General features: G+C 34.9%; 2 protein-coding genes across 2 annotated transcripts; one reads left to right on the top strand and one right to left on the bottom strand.

The window, feature by feature from the left end:
• Positions 1-5,984: 5,984 nt before the first annotated feature.
• On the bottom strand, positions 5,985-14,659 carry LOC113778073 (ATP-dependent 6-phosphofructokinase 5, chloroplastic). Its single transcript, XM_027323334.1, has 13 exons — positions 14,225-14,659; positions 13,488-13,578; positions 12,260-12,333; positions 10,956-11,067; positions 10,483-10,578; positions 9,689-9,790; positions 9,504-9,578; positions 8,438-8,578; positions 8,157-8,273; positions 7,974-8,078; positions 7,489-7,569; positions 6,914-7,042; positions 5,985-6,359 (listed from the first exon to the last, which is right to left on the bottom strand). The coding sequence occupies exons 1-13, from the start codon at positions 14,536-14,538 to the stop codon at positions 6,192-6,194; spliced, it is 1,605 nt and encodes a 534-aa protein (XP_027179135.1). The 5' UTR covers positions 14,539-14,659; the 3' UTR covers positions 5,985-6,191.
• A 5,925-nt stretch (positions 14,660-20,584) lies between these two features.
• On the top strand, positions 20,585-21,491 carry LOC113778829. Its single transcript, XM_027324332.1, has one exon. The coding sequence runs from the start codon at positions 20,691-20,693 to the stop codon at positions 21,213-21,215; it is 525 nt and encodes a 174-aa protein (XP_027180133.1). The 5' UTR covers positions 20,585-20,690; the 3' UTR covers positions 21,216-21,491.
• Positions 21,492-24,201: the final 2,710 nt, after the last annotated feature.

Raw genomic sequence — 24,201 nt, 5'->3', positions numbered from 1 at the left:
TAAGTAGAGTGCTTGGACATCTTAAAAGGACAAAAGATTTAGAGCTTTCCTATAACAAATTTCCTGCTGTACTTGAAGGTTATACTGATGCAAGTTGGGTAACCAGTGTACGTGACAAAGTATCTACTTCTGGATGGATTTTTACGTTGGGTAGAGGAGCTGTTTATTGGGCATCAAAGAAACAAACCGTTATAACTTATTCCACCATGGAGGCTGAACTTGTAGCCTTAGCAGCTGCATGCAAAAAGGCCGAATGGCTAAGAAACTTACTGTTAGATATCGAGTTGTGGCCAAAACCGATGCCAGCCATTTCTTTGCATTGTGATAGTGAAACCACTATGTCTAGAGCTTTAAATAGAATATATATAACGGTAAATCTAGACATATAAGTCTATGACATGAATATGTCAGACAAGTATTGAATGATGGCATAGTCACAGTGGTGTATGTTAGATCATTCAACAACTTGGCGGATCCATTCACTAAAGCTCTCTCAAGAGATGTAGTGAAAACAACGTCATTAGGGATGGGGTTAAAACCCTTTGTCTAGAACCACTAGTAATGGTAACCCAACCCCTCTTCTAGCACTAACACTAGATGAAAGGTTTAAAGGGTAATAACAAGTTACTAATAAGTGGTTGTGAGCACTAGAAATTGTATTATACCATTCCAAGGTACTAGTGCAGTTTGATACTTAAGAGGCTGAGTATCATACTCTTAATGAAGTTAAATATGGTTTCATAGTGCCTTGGTAATAAAGGTTTGAAATGTACTTCACCTATATGATCATGGGAGTGGTGCCGCTCCTAGGAAAAGTGGGGGTTTTCTTTTGTAAATGATCATGAATCTAAAATGGAGCACACAACCGGTAAAAGTGCTAAAATCATTTCGTGAACTATCCTCCGAAAAGGATATAACCTTGTGTGTGCTATTTCTGTTTTAACTTTAAAGTTATGGTTTAAGCAATGTAGCCACCTTAACTTGTTAGAACAAGTGAAATATTTACACTAAGAGAAGGGTTTAAGTTCACAAACACCTTTCTCTATGCAAGATAATATGAGTGCTGATTTAATTTCATTACAAACTAAGTGGGGGATTGTTGGTAATAGTTTGTAATAAAAAAGTTGAAGTTCATTGTCCCACATTGAAAGAGGGCACCTTGGACCTTGGGACTTTCTGATTAGGGTAGGGCGTTAATTAATTGTCTAAAATATTTATTTTAGATAATTAATTAGAGGTGGTTAATAACAGTTACATTTAACAGACATACCTGTTAAATGGTTAACTACGTATATACTTATTCAATAAGGATTGCATCCTTTGATAATGTCTTGGAGAGGTGTTTCCATTCTTTAAAATAGAAGGACTTTGACAGAATTAAATCACTTTTTCATTGATAGTTCTTAGATATTGTTATATTCTAGAGGTAATTTATCTAACATAAAGGCAAATAACATCTTAAGGAAAGTGTTTTCACGCCTCAAAGTCTTTGCATTTGTCTAGTTTAGATTAGTTATTTACTATATTTCCAACATCAGATGGGCTTCCAGTTTGCGGGAAAAGCTGTATACACTGCAGTGTGGGTTGCTGCTGCCTCATTGTTCATGGAATTGCTGGGTTTCTCGACCCAGAAATGGCTCACTGCTGGAGGGCTTGGTACTGTCTTGCTTACACTTGCTGGTCGTGAGGCATGATTTATATGTCTTTTCTGCTGAAGTGTTTACCCTTCTTCTAGTTGCAATTTCTTTACTTGGTCCAGTGATCGTGGTAGATTTACACATTTAAAACATGATTTTATGCCTGTTTTTTACTTCATTTGAATTGTTTCTGCTGTTATTATGCTTAGATCTATACCAATTTTCTTTTTAAGTGCAATGATTCATGCAACACAGCCATTTGTGTGAATGAATGGATTCAGACAAAAGATTGAAGGCTATTCTTGTAATGTCGAGGTTGGTATTTTGGTTCTCCGCAACTTCTCCCACTGTATTTTACTTCTTCTAGGTGAAGAAGGGCTGAAGGAGAGAATAGAGAGAGAGAGAGAGAAAATATTTCTGGTCTGAGAACTATTTATGTATGGACTGTGGAGTGTTGTAGATGCACCTTGAATTTTTCCTAAGTTGATTTATGAAATTGTTTTTTGGGAAGAGAAAGTACTCTCAGAACTTTCTTGCTTTTCTTTTAGCTGACTTTAGTATTTTCTTACTATATGTATTTATGTCTTTGCATGTTGCAGCATGTAGCGCGGTGGTCACCAACAGTTGTAATGGGTGAAGATTGGGAAACTGTTCACATTCCAAACCACGAGTTTACTGTCAATGTTGTCGGAAATTTAAGTAAAAGAACTCATTGGTGGATAAAAACTCATTTAGCCATCAGTCACTTGGATGTGAACAAAATCAGCGTCAGGCCAAATTCTGGTTATACTTACCTTGGAATGGATCAAAACTTTGAATTTTTGGCAGAGCATTGTGGCTGACATGCGCAAAGTTCTGGCCAAATATCCCCAAGTTGAACAACAGAGGTGGCACAGGAGTATTTCTGGAAAATATTAATCCAGAAAATCAGGCATCGTTTGTCAGTTTCAACTATTGAATTCTTGCTTGGTATATGTGTTTGGTCAGTTTATGTGAGTTGTGACTACTAGATCTAAGGTCACTAACTTGATTACAAGGATCAACGGATTTGTTCATACTTCGTCTATTAGCCAATAAAAGTTCCGACTGCATATGGTCTTGTATTCAATTGACTTTTCCTGAATTTCCCATTCCTTGTCTGTTCAGATGTTCTGTTTAAACCTTTAAAGAATCTGGCACCTTTTTGCTAACTGATAAACAAAAAATTCACTACCTTCCCATGTGAAGTCCTGCTTACATCATGTCAAGAGATTGAAAATACTAGGATTTCATATGGATTAGTTATTTTTAGAGGTGTTTTTCAAAAACTTTACTAGGGTTCCTAATGGATTAGCACATTTTCCCACAGCAAGAAGGAAACATCAGATTGAACTAGTCAATCATTCATTTGGTAGTTCTTAATTATACCTTTCAAAGGCTTTACTGCAACTATTTAATTCCGATTTAAGGTTGTTTCTTTTACCATTGCACATGGATTCCGTGCAAGAACCATTGGAAAACCAGAGTCATCCTTAATGTCATATGTTTCTCATACTATATTTTATTAGTATCAACTTCTCGACCTTTATCCAGAAGGATCCAAGACAAAGCACCAGTTGATCCAATGACGCAATCTTGAAGGTACAATGCATAACTTGGAAAGTATTAACAGCAAGGGAGCAGCAGCATAATCAACTCTTAAGGACAACCAGGCTATATAAGGCCATTGTACAGCGCCATGAACCTCCCAAGGAAGAACCAAACTCCAATCCAATTCTCGGAATAAGCAATGATTTCAATGACCAAAGCCACCAGTGAAATAGCAAGAAAGGCCTTTAGAAAAACTTGTACAACCTCCCTTTGTGATTGTAATCTTCATCTGTTGCGTGGGAATGGCCAATATGTTACTTGACTTGAAACAAACATTTACTGTTTTCCCATTCAAAACCATTAGGTTCTTATGGAACCTTTTAATTTGTTGTCTTTAACAATAATAATTCGAAGGGACGGTACTGGAAGGAAAAACTTGGGAAGGGAGGGAATATGGAGATGATAAGAATTCGATCCTCATTTAAGGCACAGAAAAAAAAAAAAAAAACTTTACCAACTTTGCTATATCTAATTCTCCATCATAGAACATTTCTTCTTATTATTCTTTAATTTTTTTCGTTTAGGTAATCCTTGTTTGCGACTACTATAAATGATACTTTGATCTTCAATTAGTCTCATGCCATTTCCTGTTAACAAAAACAATAAAATTTTATTCAGAATTAACGGTTTTGGCCTTTTGTTGCGGGAACAAAGTTCAATTTCACTAATTATCACACGTCATATGTTACCGAAGATGATAACAATCACATTTTCTTTTTCCTTTTCATCTAAGAGAAACTCCAAAGCATAGAGTTTAAGAGTTGCTCTATAGATTTTACCACCACTTGACTAATGTCCTTACTAGCTAAGCTGCGATTGAAGTAATTTAACTCATCTAAAATAATGTGCATGTAGTAGTAAATCAATAATTGGAAAAATTTTATCTAAACTTTTTACTTTTGGTATGAACAAAAATTATAACAAAGACTAACCTAAAACTAACCCTTTTGGAAAATTCCAATGGTGGGACTCTTGACTGAATTGGTGAAGTTTTAGACATTACCAAAATGGTTGTCCGCTGCTCCCGCTTTAAGCATTGACTTATATCATGTCGATCATCAAAAGCAATTGTAAGCATTTTGCCCCATGCAATTATGCATGGGAACAGACAAACAGTGAATGGACGTAACCCTTTTTGTGAAGAATGAAGAGTCTATTCCCAGGACAGCGTATCAAGTAATGCGATATTTGTATAGCTCAGTTGTCCTTTTGTCTTTCTCTTGCCCATCACTCAATTGTTCAACAATTTCTAAGCAAAGAAATAGTAGTCGTAGTCACTTCATCGCAATCCAGTCTTGGTTGGTGAAAAATTAACAGCTAAAGAGACAACTCACAACTCAAATAAAAATATGAAATTAAAAAAAATGGTTTGATAAGTCGAGAAACACGAATTATTTTCACAAGTTGAACTGATAACAACATATCCAATTGCCATGGAAAATGTGAGTTTACTTTTATCAGGTTACGTAGATATGGTTTGCATTTCACTGAGCATATCAATGGATGATAAGGTAATTATAATCAAGAAGTAATATATACGTTCATACATACATTTTTATTACCTTTGAAGTTGATTAGTGCTACAGAAAATTCATAACTAAGTGGGATATCGAAATTTGGAATAAGGCAGTGTTCCCACATCCTAACCCTCCCCCTCGGTTTCTCATGCAAGGAAAACTTGATCACTTTTCAATTCCAAGTAAAACCAGTTTCTTTTCACAAGTTGATATTAGATAATCATAATTGGAGTTGGTGAATTTTCTTAATGATGCACCAGTTTTCTTCTGCTTGGAGTGCAAAGGAATGTTATAAATTCAATAACTTGTCAGTGACATGCAATTATTGAGAAATCTGTTGACAGAGTTTGTTTCCACTTTCCAGCTTTTGCTACCCTACAATAAGATCCCCAGCAGTGAAGCCAATGTTCTCATTTATGATATATGTCCCCTGGAATACTCCCTTCCTGGTCCATCACACTTAGAACATAAACTAAAGGGACAGACTAGAGTTATGTGCATCCTAAATCAACCCTTTGTACAAGTTAAAAGTTCTAACACTAGCAATATAAATTATCTATGCTAATGGTACAAGTCATCAATGTATGAGAAGTTTAGATTTAGGATGAAAGGTGCTTATTTAATCTCTCTCGTTTAGTATAAAATCGAGAAAACAAAATAATAATAATTTGTCAAGGAGATTGGTGCATCCCTTTGACCAGAGCACAAACCTAGGAACTAACAAGTAGTTATGGCGTTCAATCCTTCTTTTTTTTTTTTTTAATTCACCAGCAATCTACATAATGTATATAAAACAAACATAAGTTTCCTGCACCTTAAAGCTTAACAGTTTATAATAGACTCTGCAATGGATAAACCTCTGCTTGGAGGCCAATATTTACCTTGTTCACTCTGAAAATTTTACATTTGGCACTAGATATGGAAGTTTCGTGCAGCTATTCAGTTTAAAACAGTTTCTATACCCCATTGGCTGGGGGACGGGAGGTGGGGGATACAATTCAGTGTGAAACAGATACCAATGCTAACTCCAAAATCAAGCAATATTGATAAAGAAAATACCCAAAGAAATAGTATTATTGATATACTGCTCCCAATCTAGGGATGGATCTTACTTGGGTCAAGTAGAAGTGTTAGCGTAAATAAACAAGGTTCTACAGTAACAAAGTTTATCAGCTTTGGCTTAAGTACATTTGGAGTAATATATCGAGATGCCTCTTCAGAACTGGCACTGCCATTTTCTATATCTAAAAAAAGAATTTGGAGTGTTTCTCTTCTTATTACCTAAATAAATAAAAGGCCGTGAACAGATTTTAGCCAGGGAAAATTTGGAACTGGCTTTCTGTACCTCTAAGCTACAGAGAAAAATCAATGCTTACATCTCCTAAAAATGTAATTGGCCTCGTTCTTTTCAAAGAAAGTCCGGTTGGCCTGTTGACGTCAAGCAACGATGCCACATACGGCTGTTGGGGTCGACAGTCCTGGGTTGAGAAATGACTTCAGGAATGGGAAAGTACACGTAGTGAGTATTGCATATACCCACAGTGATGCCACTGTATCCAGCAAATGCACCATGAACCTGGATGTAATCCATGGATGTGTATACCATAAGGTTATTGTCCCAAATATCAGACTGATATAAATTCTCCTATTAGTTGCAGGTAGACAGCCATTACTAGTCACAAACCAGAAAAGGGGAAGAACAGTACTTGCTTCAAGAAAGGAAATAAAGGAAAACTGTTATTCAGGAGACAGCTGAAAAAAATAAAATTCGCTTTTGTTTGTGAGCAAAAGTTTGACAACAATTTGCCCACTTGGAAAGGACAGCTCAAGTAAACATTTCATGATTGACATTTTTGGTCGAGTCAAGTGTACAAATTTGACATAAACATTTTTAATTGGGTAACGTATGGAAAGTAGATGTTAGAAAAAGGAAGGGCCCAAAAATGAGCCCTAGATTATTTTCATTTCAGGAAGACTTTTTTGTCAAATCATTGTGGCAGCATAAAGGGCATTTTCCTGTTTGTACTTGTTCTAGTAGGAATACATTGCACGAAAAGTAGACAAGGAAGCTAAATATTATCTACCCAGGAGTTGCTTTCACTAATCCAAAAGGTGCTAAGATAGGCTTACAGCATTTTGGCCAAGTACAGTGCAGAGGATTCCATCTGAGGCATTTGCACGACATGCACGAATCATATATGTAGGATCTATGTACTTCACGTCAGCTGGAGCACCCATCTCCTTAAAGTATTTTTTTATCTGCAAGGAAGTCTTCCAGATGAAGTACTCTATATTTGACAACAGGCAGTCATCCCAAAGAGGAATGAACTTGCATGGGCTTAAATATGCTCCTCACATCTTTAAAACTTTTCTGTGATATACAAATATCATTTCATGATAAGAATCCTTTAGGATATATTCCACTGACAATTAACTGAATTAATCTGGGAATTAGTACAGACAGATGGAATAAAGATTCTAACATAGTACTAATTACTCTTGAATATCCTAGTTAGCATTAAACCTAATTCCCGTCTGCTTTATTGGCAATAAGAGAACACAGACATACCCACGTACAGATACCAGGAAGAGAAAATTCAAGGGAAATTTTGAATATTAGATTTAATCACCTAATTGATGTCAATAAGGACTATAGGCATTATACAAAAACCAATAATCAAATAAAAGTAAATCAAGCAGCAGACCTCCTGTTGAATATGGACACCAATATCACCAAGAACAATGTTGCCGGATGCATCTTTGGCATTAGTTTTCTCCAGATGATTCTGCAATGTTTCGTGATGCAGGGATATAAATACAACTGTTTTTAGCAAGGTCTAAAATTAATATGAAGGTCAGTATCAGATCAAAATAAAAGGTATTGACGTCCTAAAAGCTACTATGAGCTTCCTGGATCAGTCAGGTCCAACTCAACACACCTTATTTTGCCAAAATATAGAATGGAAGAAAACAGTGTATATGTTTCGTCATGTATATTAGTTGTGTGCCACACCAAGGCTGCAGTGATGCTACAGAAATGCAAGAAATTCCTGACAGTCTACTGGGAAGAGATTCCCCCAAGATATTAAACTAACATCAAGTGAGGATACCCAAAAGGCTATGACAAAAATTGTATGCTAGTGCAATATGTGTCCCAATGTATTAAAAGGAAACTAGAACTTAAACTCACCTGTCCAGCTCCCTCTGCCACACACACTACAGCTGATCCTTTGGTGTCGAGGAGATACTTCAGATGTGTCAGGACACCATGAGGTCCGTGCAAATTAAAAGGAACCTTACGAATGCAAAAACATATGGTTCCAATTTAAAGGCCCAAAAATATATGTTAATGCACTGTCAGTGGGAGAAATACCTCTGGGATCAAACATATGTCAATTTGTCCACTAGCAAGAGACGCTTGCATAGCTATAAATCCACTACTACGCCCCATCAGCTTCACAACTCCAATACCACGATAAGCACTATGAGCCTGTCAAGAAGAACAAGAAGATGATTGTAACTGGGACAGGGTAAACTAAACAAGTTCAAATACATAATTCATCTAAGAACCACATAAATAAATAAAGGTAAAAGTTAACACAATCGCAATCTAACAGAAATTAAAATGCATAAAGAACGAGTTACAATATATACCTCAATATAAGCAGAATTGATTGCTCGCTGCGCTTCTTCGACAGCAGTATCGAAACCAAATGTTTTATCCATCAGCATGATATCATTGTCTATGGTTTTAGGCACACCAACTACAGCCACCTTCATCTTTCTTCTCCGGCACTAGAGCACAGATAAAGACAAAATCTCAATATTAAATCTTAACATGCTAAAAGTAACCGAAAAAATAGGCCACCAAACAAAAGTAAGGACACTGAACACAGTAAACATGGATATATGTCAATGCTTACACTTATATTACTCAACAGTTACAAGTTTTAAGAAGATTGAAAAAGTAAAATAGAGATAGGTTTGCATATCTGCAGACACTTCACTTTCAGTTTTTAATATAATCCGTTTGGATTAATTGTTTTTGGGGGTGTTTTTGAAATATTTTACTGTAGCAATGTATATGAAAGACTTTTACTGTAGATATTTTTGGTGATGTTTTTGAAAACATTTTGGGATATTTTTAAAGTTTAAAAATTTTTAGGATATTTTTTAAAAATTAACACTACCACCCATCACCACCCCCTCCCTCCCTCCCTCTCTTTCTTTCTCCTCCCTCTTCCTCTTCCCTCTCTCCCCTCCCCTCCTCTAGTACATGGCCTCGATGGGTGTGGCAGGAAAGGGGAGGGGAAGGGGAGGGGAGTAGGAAAAGGGAGGGAGAGGAAAGAGAAGGGAGGGAATGGTGGCAGCAGCGGTGGTGATAGATGAAAGAAGAAGATGGTGTAGATTTTTTGTATATTTTTTAATTTTTTTGTATATTTGGAGTTCTTTTTGATATATTATATGGATGTGGTGTTTTTGGAGTTGTTTTTATTTATGTATTACTGTAGCATTGTACATGGAAAACTTGCTTTTCAAAAAATGGAGAATCCAAACAGGGGGAATCTATCATACAATGGCAAGCAAAAGTTATACTGGAATTTTGTTTTCAAAAACTTATTAGCTAGTTAACTTTAGGTTTTCTCGTATTTGCTATCTTACAGAGACCAAAGTAATAGCAGACACCCCATCTGAGCACAAGGGTCACAAGTTTAACAACCTCGTCATGTATCGCATTGGCACCAGCATGAGTACCATTTCCACCTAGCACAAAAAGCATGTTGATCCCTCTGTCCTGAAATTAATTTGGAGATAATACCAGCAAATGTTGCTTACAAACTCAATTTGGTATAAGCAATATGAAGTGAAATAGTAATGCGAGTAAAACAAAGTCTGATTGAGAACCTCCATCCTGTCCACAATTTCGCTAACAGTAGGTCCACCACGTGACACTCCCAACAAACTTCCCCCAGAAAGATGAACATTTTGAACGACTTTCCTGGATAACTGACAATTCACAAAAATATCTAAACAGGTAAATAAACAATCAAAGACAATTCCAAACTAGAGAAGCATATTCAGAAAAGCAAGCGAGATAATAACATAAAAGCATCATTATGCATGGGTACATGACTAAATCACAATTGAAAAAGCATTTTGTTAGCCCAAGAAATGTCTCAGACAGTAAAAGCATATTAACAAAAACTCAAGGTCCCAGTAAATTACAGCACAGGCACAATCAATATCTGACACCACGCACTAATTGAGGACCTAAAACAATACTCTACAGACTACAAACTAGAGTCAGTGTACTAAGGTTCTTCAAGGCCACATCTGGACATGCACAGTCTGTACTGACAACTGCAATCACATTTCTGGCTGACATGTAACTTCTAGCATTCTAGCAAACATGTAGTAGCCAGTGAAATAAATCTAGGAATGGTACAGAAATATGCAAATTGAGGATTATTCCCAACCATCACATCCCTTCCCAGGTTCTTGCCACATCAAATGTCTGTAAATAATAGAATGATTAACAAGAATGAACCACATCCATGTTATAAGAAGAAATCATTGCATAATTATAATTGCTTATAAATATTCTTTGAGATCTCTCCTCATATTGAAAGAGCTACTTGCTGGGAAGGGAAAAAAATAAAGACAACAAAAAAAAGAGAGATAATAACATAAGAACTTACAGGCATTTCAGCTAGATCTTTGTCTGAAAAGCCACGATAACCAAAAGGGATTCCCACGATCTTTTTCACACCATATATTTCAAGAGTGATTACAACCTAAGACCATTACAGCAAAGAAAGGTTAGATGCTAAGAAGTCATGCATTAATTCCAAAGTTCTTATGCTGCATATAAAGAAGCATTATACGGTTTAAAGGATTTCACAAAAAGCTTTTGGCAACTGTCTACAATCAATGTTTCTCAAAGGTCCCGTAATTAAGGTGGAAAGTTGTATAAACATCTCAAAGGAATAAATTAACTGTGGACACAAGTAACGAATTTGACTTCTCCAAAAAATTGATCTTCAAAATTGGACATGTTCTTGGTTTGATGTTGTCTTGCCAGCTGCACAGCTCTAGTACAATTTAATGTGCATGAAGACACTATAATCTCAGCAGACATAGTAAACTTAATGAGAACTTAAGATCCTGTTACCTGTCGGATGACATCATTAAGCCCAGGACAAAGTCCCCCACAAGTTACAATAGCTGCTTTTACATCTTCTGGCTTAAAGTATATTTTCTCTCGAGGACCAGCACGGTGCACCCTGAAAATAAGTCAGTGCCAACCACACGATAAGATTCTACCGTAGAATAATGGTCTGTTGCATCAAAATGACAGAGGTATTTATTGGGATCAAAAAGAAAAGAAACCAAAAAGAATCTTAATCCAGATTCATAACATATAATATGGTCAATGCTCATTTCACCTATCCAATATACAAGAGCCAACAACTATATAGAGAAAAGAAACCAAAAAGAATCTTAATCCAGATTCATAACATATAATATGGTCAATGCTCATTTCACCTGTCCAGTATACAAGAGCCAACAACTATATAGAGATAAAGATCAGTTTAAAACACAAATATGTCAAAAAAAAATGTCAAACAGGATCATAAATGTGTAAGATATCTATCCTGAATGATGCTCCAGAATAAATTAAGGTTGATGGACAGCAGAGGATGAAAATCAAGCTGCCCAACTGATTTCCCAGAAAAATTAATAAAATGGATAAACGTGATAAACACCTTCAGTGTTACATGCAAAAAACTTAATTCTCTTAAATTTTCTTCTGTTTGTGACTACTAGCCCAATACATATAAAGCTGAAAAAGAAAAACAAGGAAAAAACTAAACTTGTGTCTTCTTTATAAATCCATTCTTCAATCAAGTTATTGCTTCTTTCTAGCTTTCTTCGACTGGAGAACATTACCAATGTTTTTGCTAATGCGCAGAAAAATATTGTACCCTTTGACCATTGATGATTTTCAACTTAACATGCATCAAATAGAAATTAAAAATGCACTGGGAATTGGGTGAGACAGAACCAATGACTGGTTTCACTTGAAGTACCAAATTCCATCCACTTTATGCATGGCTACTAACCAGATGGAATGCAAGGAAGTTCTGTGTTGACAAGACTGAGACTTTACACAACTATCATAGAACACACAAAGAAGACAATTAGAATCCTCTTGCTGATGTGCTAACGGAGGGTTCCTATCCTCAAAAGCACCACCATCTTTGCTGACAAATCCCATCCACTTCACCTTCTGACCAAACAGGTTTCAAGAAATACAAATTGAGAGCCTAGTATTCATGTTTGTCAGCAATCTATCCTTAAATCACCAAGATTTATAAGTAGACAACATCTCCATCGATGAAAGATAGTAAAAGTTTATATCTAGAGATCTTAACAACTATACGCCCTCTTAATCTGGAAATGCCAGAAATTTACCATTGCTCCACCCATGTGCAGCCAGGATCAATGCACTCTGCACCAGCAGATGTGGGAGAGGAAAAATGTATCACCTGAAAATTTTGTACAGTAACATATCTAAGTGCTTTTACTAACAGAATCAAACCATTGGCTCAGATGTATAAGTACAGGTACATGCATGTATATTCTAATTTCTTCATTTTACTATATCCCCCAAGGATTAAAGTAGACCCCCAAAAAATACACTTGTATCAAAATTAACATGATTAGGCAAAGTATGCAACAATAGCTATTAAAGGTGAACAAGGTGCATGCATAGGCACTGAGGCACAGCAAAAAACTTGTTGCACCTACGTGCTTCTGAACAAGGCACTTGTGAGAAAGCTTGCACCTAGTTCAGAAACCTCTCCATGTTTTTTTTTTGTGCTTCCTGTCACAATGAGTTTGCATCTGACAAAACAATTGCATATGCATTATTTACCATGTTAGATTTTGAAATCTGGCCTCAAGAATAACTTAATTGATACGAAATTGTGTCAACTTAGTATATTAAATACATTTAATGCGCATTATCCCTTACCAATTTATCTGAAACACACAACTCACTTGTTATGGGTCTATAACACTAGCAGCAATTCTACCACAATCCGCACCCGAAAACAGAAAGGGGAAAAAAAAGACCTTTGAAATACTCTTAATTGAATTTGACTCAAGGTTTATCCCTGGCGAGCAGCAATGTAATGACAATAGCAGTACTAAACTAATGGTGGTAATAAACTAGCACTAGCATTTTCAAAGTTATGTTGCAGAAATTGAATTGTTTGGAAAACATTGTCTTGCAAAGATACATTTTTCCAATTCTTACTACTATGTGTGGAAATTGCAGGACAAAATTAGTTCCTTACCCAAATATGTCAATTTTCAGTTTTAGCATATTCAACAGATAACTGTTAGTTAAGTAAAGAACCTAACAAAATAAGTACTGAGAAATGATGAAAATAACTAATCTTCTAAATGCAAGCTAAGCCAGATCTCCAGGACAACCCTTTTATTATTTGAGCAGTTTTGTACACCTTCTTACACCAGTCTGAAAAAATCATTAATTGCTAAGAACGCTACCCCTAATATGAGAGGAAAACAATTTAAAAAAAAAAAAACTATTCTTTGATTGCATGCAATATCATCCACAAGCCATACAATTAGAGGGAAGCTGATTTGGAAAGGTCAGTGAAATAGCAACACATACCTTAAGAAGCACCCTATCATTATTATTAATGTATCCATGCCATGCCTCATCAGATGGATAACCTCCTGCAAATTCCTCAGTCACCGGAGTCCTGTGACAAAAGATTCAAATTCAAAAGATTAAAAGCCCATCTTAACTTCCCTTCTGACCATTTTTCTCCTTCATAGTTAGAGGCACACTATCATAAAATTAAGTGCTTGACTTCATAGTCAGAGCAACTGCCAAGAAGTCAATCCTACTTTGATATTTATGCATTAATACTGAGCTTTTATACAATTTCAGAATCGAGTAGCTCAACTTAATTACATGTAAATTTCAAGTTTGTTTATGTATGCATCTTTTTTTAAGCTTGAGTAGAGCTTAGAATCTTAGTCAATCATAATTAAACTATTGACCAATCTAATACGAGGTCTTAAAGAATCCAAGCTCGATTCCAACATTGAGTTGCTTAGTTCGTCTTTTCAGCCCAAGCTTCAGAAACAAGGCCACATGTGCTTCCCTTTACAAATAATGTCAGCATGCCAAAAGATTCCAACTTTATTTTCGATTTTCATAGAATCTCTAATAACTTGCTCCATCAAACGTCAATAGTACTGCAACAAGTTACAAAACTGCTAAACGAATTCTCTAAGCAAAATTCTTCACTGATCACAAAATTTAGATTAAATTCAATACCAAAACCACCAAAAAAATGTAGACCAATTTATTTTCTTAAATGATAATTTGTTAAAGCTCACCTCATTTTGAGACAGAAAGTTGAAGGATACGAAACGGCGTTGGGGAAGACATCGGTCAAGTGAGGAATGTTAAAGCGAGCTTCGAAGTCCTTCTGATACTTTGACTTCCAATCCGGATCACTAAAATCAATACTCGAAGAATAACTTCTTAATTTATTAGTCACTGCTTTTACTCGAATTCTTGGGAATTTTCTGGAAGCTCCTCCGATGATGATCGACCGGAACAAAAATGAACGATCACAGAGACGAGGAGTAGCGGAAGCTCTCGCCGGAAGTGTCAGCCTCTGTCCGATCACCGGCGAGAGCGAGTCCATTGGAAAATGCGCTCTAACGTTGGGAAAATAATCAGAAGAGACGAAATGGTTACTTATAATAAGGGAACAAGAGAAGTCGGAGGAGAGATCGGAGTGGCGACGGAGAAAGAGAGGGGGGAAATTTTTGTACTGTGTATAAAAAACAAATTGAAAAAAAGGGAAAAGAAATAAAAATTAGAAAAGAAAAATGAGGGAAAAAGAGGGAGCTGACCGAGCTGTCATTTTCAACTTGATTTTAGGTTAATTGCAAAACAATCCTTCAAGTATCATCACATGGTATGTGTGCGCCTAAACTATCAGAATGAAGGGAATCGAAATGATCAATCTTCAGTCCTTAACTAATACTCACCTCTTCGCTTGGATTTGAATTCTATTGTTAAATTTGGTTTTCAGTTTTTTGAGACGGCATCCATGTTACAAAAAAAAATTTAAAAGAGAAAAATATATAAATTTCATAGTATACAAATAACGGCCATAGTAAATGACCAGTGAAATCAAAGTTTTTTTTATTGAATTCGGTAAGTTTCGAAAGTTCAAAAAGTCTACATATATTTTATGAAACCAATATCTTGAAATTTTTGTTACTATTAGTATTATTATAGAACATGCACATGCATATTTACTATAAAAAAATGAAAGTTAACTAATACCAATGAAACTACTACTTTAAAATGTTAGGTTCATGAGTAAAGGATTATATCCTACATTGGTTCGAAAGAAAGATAGAGAAAGAGCGGTTAATATATAAGTAAGGGTTCGAGACCTGAGTTTGATTTTTGATTTACATATTAAACTCTTTGATGAACTCTCTCGAAGTGTTTCACCCTATCATAAAACTTTTTGTAATCCCTTGTAATTCGTAGTGTGTACTTCTAGATTGGTTGGTTGAAAGGAGAGCAAAAATACTCGTTGGCACAAGGGGAAGAGCGCATAAGAAATAGGGAGGCTAGAGGGTGTTAAGTTGTATAATTGATAGTACATGGTCGTAAGTGATAATATTGATAGGTAGGCAGCGTACCAGAAATCAAAACATTATTTTAAGGAACCGTTTCCAATCAATACCCCCCCCACCCTCTCCCTCTCCCTCTCTCTCTCTCTCTCTCTCGGTTTCAGTACCCTTTTGAGTTTAAACAGAGTTCTAAAAGCGGATTTTTGAAACCAAAGTAGCGCTCACCTGCCCTCGTGCAGGCTCCTTATTTGTTTCCATTATAAAATTCTTCTTGTTCTTTTTCATTCTTTGGCAGCCTTGTTTAGAAAGCCATTTTTTTCCAAAAATTTTTTTTTATATTTTTAATATATATTTTTTAAATTATCTTTTTATTTCACATATATTAAATCGTTATATTATATTTTTTTACAAAAAATTTTAGAAAATAACAAGAACTCCTTTTTTCAGCAACCCCATTTATTCATTTTGCCTAACAATTTTCATCTATCAAACCTTTTCTTTTCTTTTTCTTTTGCCATATGGTCAAGGATTACTTGTGTCTTGAAATCTAATATGTACCCCAAGTAAGACATCAAATTCTAAATTAGGCCATATTAAACTATTTTGACTACATGATCTGGTAAATTGGTACTTTGGTAGGTAAACGTCTTTATAACTCGAAGTTGGTCATACTATACATGCCACAATGATCAGATGATCTTACACTCTGCATGCTTAATTACAAGAGCAAGTTTATCATAAAATTTATTAACAATACCGGCCAATTTAAAATAAAGAATTCAAGAAAAGTAATTTAGTGAGAGGATAAAATCTTTATGGTGGGAAAGTAAGATTAATTTGTGTTAGAGGAACATCCCAAGAGAATTTGGATTTTCTTTCACTGATTAATTAATCTTCCATTTAAATCTTAAAGTTTTTTAAAAAATTCGAAATTATATGTCCAACCACTGATATTGTGAATGGAAATACTCGACTCGACGCTATACAAATTTGCCCAAAATTAAGTGTTGATGCTAATTTCTATCATAGTTGTATAGGTAAATAGTGCTCGTACTCTTTCAATAATTACGTATGAGATTATGGTATTGTGGGAGGAATTGGTAACTTTGGTACGCAAAGTGTTTTAAAAAAAAAGTATTTATCAGAACTGATATTTGATAAATTTACATTGAAAAATGTTTCAAAAAAAATTATAGTACAAAGTGAGAATTGTTAGAGACATTGAGAGTGAAAATGGAATTAACAAAAAGGTTTATGAAGTTGAAGAGGACTCCCGATAAATAAGAGAAAATTAGAAAATACCCTTTCTCTCGTACCACCGTTTTGATACATAATCCAATTTTTATGACAATGCAAAAATTTCTCGTATCAAATTGGGAGGGCCATGCTATTATTACTCTAGCCTTTTAAAATCAAGATACGGGCCATCATCAAATTTGATTTCTCCCCATTCAACATTTTGTTTCCCTTCAAAAAGAGTTGTTGACCTTTTGTTTGATACTTCTTTTAACATTTAGCGGATTGAAGTTTCCAAATTTTCTCACAAAGTATAAAGCCGTGGCCGACTTGTTCATAGCATTGGAAGGCGATGTCTACAAAAGCACAATTTGGAACCACAAAACTAAAGATTCGCATCTTCTTCAATTGCGTCTATCGAGTTACACGGCATTCGCAAAAATGAATTATTACTAGGATGAATTCTGATTATGACACCTCAAAAGTTAGTAAACTTCTTTTCTTAAAAATTTTTTACACTTATTTGTCAAAGGGTTTGTGTTTCAGACTTCAGAGACTATATATATATATATACAATTCTTATGGTTTCTTAATAAAATATAAAGCTGATGAATACACGAAAAAGTATAATTTATAATCAATCTGGCTTATGTCTATTGGAACTTTAAACGTAAAAACAGATGACCAAATAGCATCATTAAAATAGGACCCCTTTCCCTGTATTGGCTGAAACTGACTAATTCTCTTCATATTTTTCTACAAAGAACTGTTGCCTGCCGTTGATCACACGAAAGCATCATGTTATGTCACACAAATTATGAATGTCACTATAGCAAATAAAATAAAGATAAAAATATTAAATGAAATACTTCTTCTGATTTAAAAGCATTCTAAAAATATATTTATTTCATGCACAGTGGACCATACATGTAGCCGTTTAGATTCAGTCGACTGTCAACCAAAGCTTTACGAGTAGAGCTGTTAATTAAGTTGACAAACAGGCACGTGCATGCGCTTCTAATTAACTAGGCAACCCACCATTCAGCGCCAAGAAACCAATTATGGAATGACCCATCTTATTCTTTTTGTGATGATCGTTAGTAAATAGTAATCTAGTAACGAATATGGTTTGCTAGTTTCATTAGTGTTCACGAGCTTTTTTTGGTTTTTTGTAACTTTGGGTTCATGTCGAAAAAGTACTGTTGACCATTCGAAGCTCCCAGCTTATTATTGCTCAAACCAAATGTGTCAAAATGAGTGATTCGCGCAAACACTGAGTCAAAGCTCAGTGACCACCCAAAAGGGGGCCAAATCCCTCTTTGGATTGTTGGTCGGGATTTCGAACCTTACCTGTAATGAAAAAAATTCAAAAGAAGTGTCAGAACACCTATTTGGTCTAGTCAAATCTGAATACTTGCTAACTCTATTTTGTAGAATAAGATAGATTATGTTATATGAATGTTATTGTTGCGGCCAAAAAAAAAAAAACAAAGAGTAAGTTGCGCGGTTTCGGCGGGTCATAAAATGCGTCATAGGTATAATTAAATTAATCTATTTATATCCATTTAATAAATGAATTAAAATGAGTCAACCCATGTATACATAAATGAATATGGGAATATCCAATTATCCATTTATGATCTATTTGCATTTTTTTGTTTTTCGAATGTTACTTGACAAAGAATAATAATATTATTTTACTCTTATTGGGCTGATGAGAAATTCAAATTTATCAATCCATTTATACCTATTTAATAAATATATCAAAAATGAGTCAATATGAATATACTCAACTACCTATTTATGACCAACGTGAAATTTTATTTGCTTTTTTTTTTTTGTTTTTCCAGATGTTATTTGACAAAAAATAATAGCATTTTATTGTTATTGGATTGGTAAGAAATTGAAATTTATCAGCTTAACATCCAAATGTGCAATTTATTTTACATGGATATAAATTGATAATGCAAGTCAACCCATTACTCACCAATTAAATAGGTTTAGTTGAGTCATCTATTTAAACCCATTGAAAATTCATTGCGTAGCCAAATTCACTTATTAATAAGCAAATTTGGATGAGTTATATAACTAGATTGGGAGGGGCTAAATCCACATCCTTATATCCTAAATCCACACCCTAACAATCAATATGACAATTAAGTCCCTGTCACTTAATGACTTTCACTTATAACTTTTAACACTTCAAAATTATTATTTCATACAATGAAAACAATTTGCCATAACACTATTCTTTCAATTATTTTCCTAATTTTTAAAAAATTCATTGCATGTTGTTTTTAATAATTTGTACTGCATCAAGATCTTTAAACAATAATAAATTCATGAAACCAATCAAGTTAGGTAATACAGTTAGAGATCCTATGTACTTCAAGGGTGTTACTACATAAATAATTTCATCATTTCAACATAATAGATATGCATCCTATAAAAGAAACTGAAAAACTGCCAAAAGAACAGCCGATGATGCATAAATTTGGTATACTGTTTAATTAAGAGCCAAAACCTCCAATGGGGTTACATATAAATGCCGAAATATTAGCAATTCTTGCAAGGAACATGAATACTATGATAATTTTGATTGTTATATTCTAAAAAAACAAAAAATAAAAATAAAAAAGAAGAAAAACAAATTAAAAATACACATTACACATCTTATAAGCTGAAGATTTTTCAAAACCCATGAGACTTTTGTTGAAAACATTTAGAAGAAAAGGTAATTGAAGAAATGGTTAAAAAAACGATGTTAAGCAAATTATTTGCAAGTATAAAAGTATAAATTTCGAATTGCAAAATCTTAGAAGAAATTTACTTAACCAATTGAATTGTAATTGACACATGGTTTTAGCCTCCAGAAAACGGTCACAGCCGGAAGGAAAAGCGGGCAAGGGTTGGTGGAAGAAATTAATCCCACTAATTCGTTGATTAGTGATTACTGCTTACTTTTGATGAAAAGAGTCATACCCTTGAAAGTACGATCATACTAGTAATGAGCATCTTTTCAACAGGTTAGGAATTTGATGTCTAAACACTTAAAACTTTCCTCTGGTAGCCCTGTTTGGATTGTCATTTTTTGCCGGAAAATTGCGTTATTTTCCGTGATCACATTTCCCTATTACCTTTTTCCCTCACATACATCAAATCGCTACAGTAAATTTTTCATAAAAAATCATACAAAATGCAATCCAAACGCTCTAGTCATCGTAAAAATGACAGTGAAGTCTCGAACAATTGGTTATCAAGAATCTTATATCTTTGATAATCGAGTTATATAATGGATAAATGGGAATCCATTTTGTTGATGAGAAAAGAAACGGAATATCCTTTTTGGATTCAAAGTTTATTGGTTTTGATACCAAAAATGATCATTTATGATCCGAACACAGTCTTGTTCAAGATATATCATATATACACTACAGTCTCGTTCAAAAGTCCATTTGCCATGGACAATCACGTCAGCATGTGAAAATGCTTTCCAATAGGCCTTATGTGGATTGTGCTTTAAGGGCAACCCAAAAATTTTCTGCCTTCCACGTAAAGCACGGATAAACACAACTCTAATTTTCTTCAATTAATCCCTATTCAGTTCCCAATTTAATTTCACTTTCTGGACACATACATTTGGCGCCTAAGTTTAAATCAGACAACTGAAATAACGACCTAACGGTCATGTTGTTTCTTAAACATTCCCATTTATGTCATCTTCAATCCTAGTAGACAACATTTGAGGGGTCCAAAATCCCCAGTAAGTCTCCATCATCCTTCGAGATATAAAAGGAGCTGCTCAGTGACATATGATGCAAACAAATCCCAGAATAATCTCCAAAAGGTAGCATCAAAAAGTTAGTCCATTATAGATAATTCAATCTCTTCCTATAAATTTCTTAAGATTTTGATCAGTGTTTTTGCAGAGATCATAGAACTGCACCATTAAAGCTTGACGGGGATAATGTCTGCTGAGGAGCTCAAGATTCGTGGCGAGCTGGAGATGGATGTCGAAAGAGAGCTAGAAGAAGAAATCAAAGAAGGAATATGCCATCTTGCTTTTAGGCTGCAGAGGCTATATCAGCAGCAAAAAGAAAGGAATGCCAAAGAATTATCTAAGCTTGGTATTAAAGGTCATCAACAAGGTAATGCGAGTAGCAAGATTCTGTCTGAGGTTAACATCAATATCAGAATGGAAGGTGGAACAAAGATTGAGATAAAAGAAATCAAGAAACAACCTGGCGGAAATCGCATGAGCACTCTGAAAAGTGAGAGTACTGTGCGAGGAGGAATCAGGCCGGCTACCGATTCTGCCAAGAAATTTGACTGGGCCAAGAGTCTTCGATCAGCTGGTCCGGGTTCTAGAGTTGATTGTTCTAATCAATCTAGAGTACTTGGTAATAAAGCTAAAACAAGTGCTTCTCAGCAGCAGCGTAAGCTGAATATGGGTGTCAGGACAAAAATGCTGGAGCAAAATTTGAAAAAATGAGACGTCTTTTGAGCTGATTTTGGTTTTTCTGAGATTTTCTTGACTTGAAAATAACGTAATTGTTTGGAGGAACTTTGTGTGTGTGTGCGTGTGCGTGATATAGTATTAAGAAAATCATTTCACTATCCAAACAGCTGGGAGAATGGAGTGCTACATTTTCAGGAAGGAATGAGAGTCGAAACTTGACATATTTTGCTTAAGAGTGTGATTTTGTCGTTGCCCTTTATGTAAAGATTTTGATTGCAAGAATATATTGGCCGGTGCCATTTCTTTTCTCCTTCAAGCTCTCAATTTTTAAGCTCTTAATTTTAGGGTAACAATCAACAATTGTAAGAGAACAAGGGCGGAAAATTGCTCCTGTTTTCTTATTGTCTGGTAAAACTTTGCCCCTTCGGGTTCTCTCCCCACATACAAAAAGAAAAAGCTTATAAACTACCTTGACTTGGAGAATTTCGGGTGGATCTAGTATGCGAATTATAGTTATTATAAATAAATGAATGAACTTCAAGCACGAAATGTTTGCAGAATACAAACATTTCAAGCATGATGACTACCAAAGAAATTTCTTGATTCAGATATGGGCTTCAAATGGACATCGTTCAATGCTTTGCCGAATGAAGCCCAAATTACTTCACCCCAAATTCTCTGAAATTGCATTGTAAAATTGCCCGAGTCAATGTGGATAGCTAGCTAAGAGTGTGTAAATACAAGTGTATTTTACTGTTAATCTACAATAGCCCATACAGATACTACTGAACACAGGGCCCAGAATAGCTTTGAAGGCACAATAAATAAAACCTTTTTCCCCACCTCTAACAGCCCTGAAGCTCTGACACTTGGTCCAGCCTAATGGTGGTCATGTTCTTGCTCTCCATCTAAATTTAAGTTGCATTTCTTAGATTTTGACACTTGGGTCGTTCAAGAAGAAGGAAGATAAATTTCAAGTGCACAATTCCGGGTCAATTAATAAACTTCAAGTGTTTTGACCAAAAAATAATAATAATAAACTTCAAGTGTTTGTTTAGCAAGTTCATCTAATTCATATCCATCAGATTTTTTTTTTTTTGGCAAGAGCAGAAATCAACATAAATCTCACAATGCAGGCTTTTCTGTTAGAATGGTTTTTTAAAAGGCTTTTGCATGGCTTCACGGTTCATTTCTTCCCCTTAAACTCAAGAAGTAGTAGGATTCAATGCCAATTCTTTTCTGAACAATTTATGATACTGTCATTGTCACGGGGCACAATCCGACAGCCTTATTCAATCTCACAAGAACTATATGAAAATTTATTTTAAAATCTGATTATATGTTAAAAATCTAGGACCCAGAGTTTAAACAATTCTTGTGAAGACAAATCCTTGCCATTTTAATATGCATAGGTAATAGGAAAATAACTTCACAGCATGTTTCCTTTGGAACATCGAAAAGAAACAAAGGAGGAAGAAGAAATATTGGAATTTCGATCCAAGCTTTGGATCTATCGACTTTCTCGAACACGAAGCTTATCCTATACTAATAATGTCTGGATTATTTACCCCCAAAAAAAAATGTCTGGATTTTTCTGTATGAACACACAAACACTACTGTTACATTACATGTCCATGCACTGGTCACGACACTAGACAACGCTATTCTCTTTCCCGATGAAAAGAATCAAGTGATGCAACAAAACAGGTAATCTCAGAGATGAAGACAACAACATTATTTTAATTGCTCTCCTAACTAATTAATAGTACAAAAAATCTGGTTCAGCTCTTTCCTTCCCGAGATGCACGTCCATCCATGATCCAACACCAGACGTTTTCTAGTAGAATTAATTGATTCTACTTTCTTCCTCAGAATCGAAGGTTACTCAATCATAAGAACCTAGTTGGGCACCACGGAGCAGATTTAAAAACTCTCCTTGACGTAAGTAAGTTAGGGATCAAATACTTTGACCTATATTTTTTTTAGACTTTCTGAAAATTTAACCAACAAGTGTACAGCACCCGTCGTCTGATACGATGATAGTTCAATTTTCCTTGAATTCTCCGTTAATTCTTTTGATCCACCCCTTCTCTTAGGTATAAAATAAGAGTAGAAGTGGAATAAAAATTATTGTGTCGACAAAAACAAAAGAAAATACCAGTTTAAAATACACTCGAAAGACATGTAATGCCATTTCATATTAGTCAATTATCATCATGATATCTTTATCCTTCGGATCGGATTACATGTGCTACCACCATTTTCATCCTCAAAAACATTAACGACTTTTTCTGACTTGCACATTTATTTATAAAGATAAAGAAATAAGTTGAAAAAACGTGTACTAAGGAAAAAAAATATATTATACTAGCAAGGAAAGAATGCTTACTAAGGAAAAAATAATGGGCCTATTTGACAAGTAAATTTTTGACCAAATTTGTCTATTACTACAAGTTTTTTAACAACTTTAGTCACAGTAACTTTAAAAAACTTATCAAAATTTTTAAAAGTATACACTTCAAAATATTCAAAAATTTACACACTTTAAAAAAAATATTTTACAACTTCTACAATAAACTGCAGTAAAGTTTTAGACAAACACCCAGAACAACTTATTTGTCAAACGGAACTAATATTATGCTAGCTAGGACAAAATGTGTACTAAGGAAAAAATAAGTACTTGCATTCTTGCACTAGGAAATTCAATTCAACTGAAAAAAGAAAGAAAGACAAAATGTTACAAGAACTCTAGCATTGCAAGTGAAACAGTCAAGAAAGGCAGGTTTGATATTTAATGGTGCACTGAATTGAACTAGCTAGAGATGATGTACCACCTCCTACTGGTCCTTATGGGCATTGTACTTAGTCAAGCAAAGCAATGCTCCAACGCCATTCTCATGAATCATTATATTATCACAGAAAAGAAAGGGATTGAGAGTGGAGAACGAGGAAGCACGACAATGAATGCAAGCATACGATCGGCGTCTGAAGATGGGAAGAAAAAAGTGCATACATTGAA

Source organism: Coffea eugenioides, chromosome 7, assembly GCF_003713205.1.
Source record: "Coffea eugenioides isolate CCC68of chromosome 7, Ceug_1.0, whole genome shotgun sequence".
In the NCBI taxonomy this organism is placed as follows: domain Eukaryota; kingdom Viridiplantae; phylum Streptophyta; class Magnoliopsida; order Gentianales; family Rubiaceae; genus Coffea; species Coffea eugenioides.
This window is presented reverse-complemented; position numbering and strand designations above follow the sequence as displayed.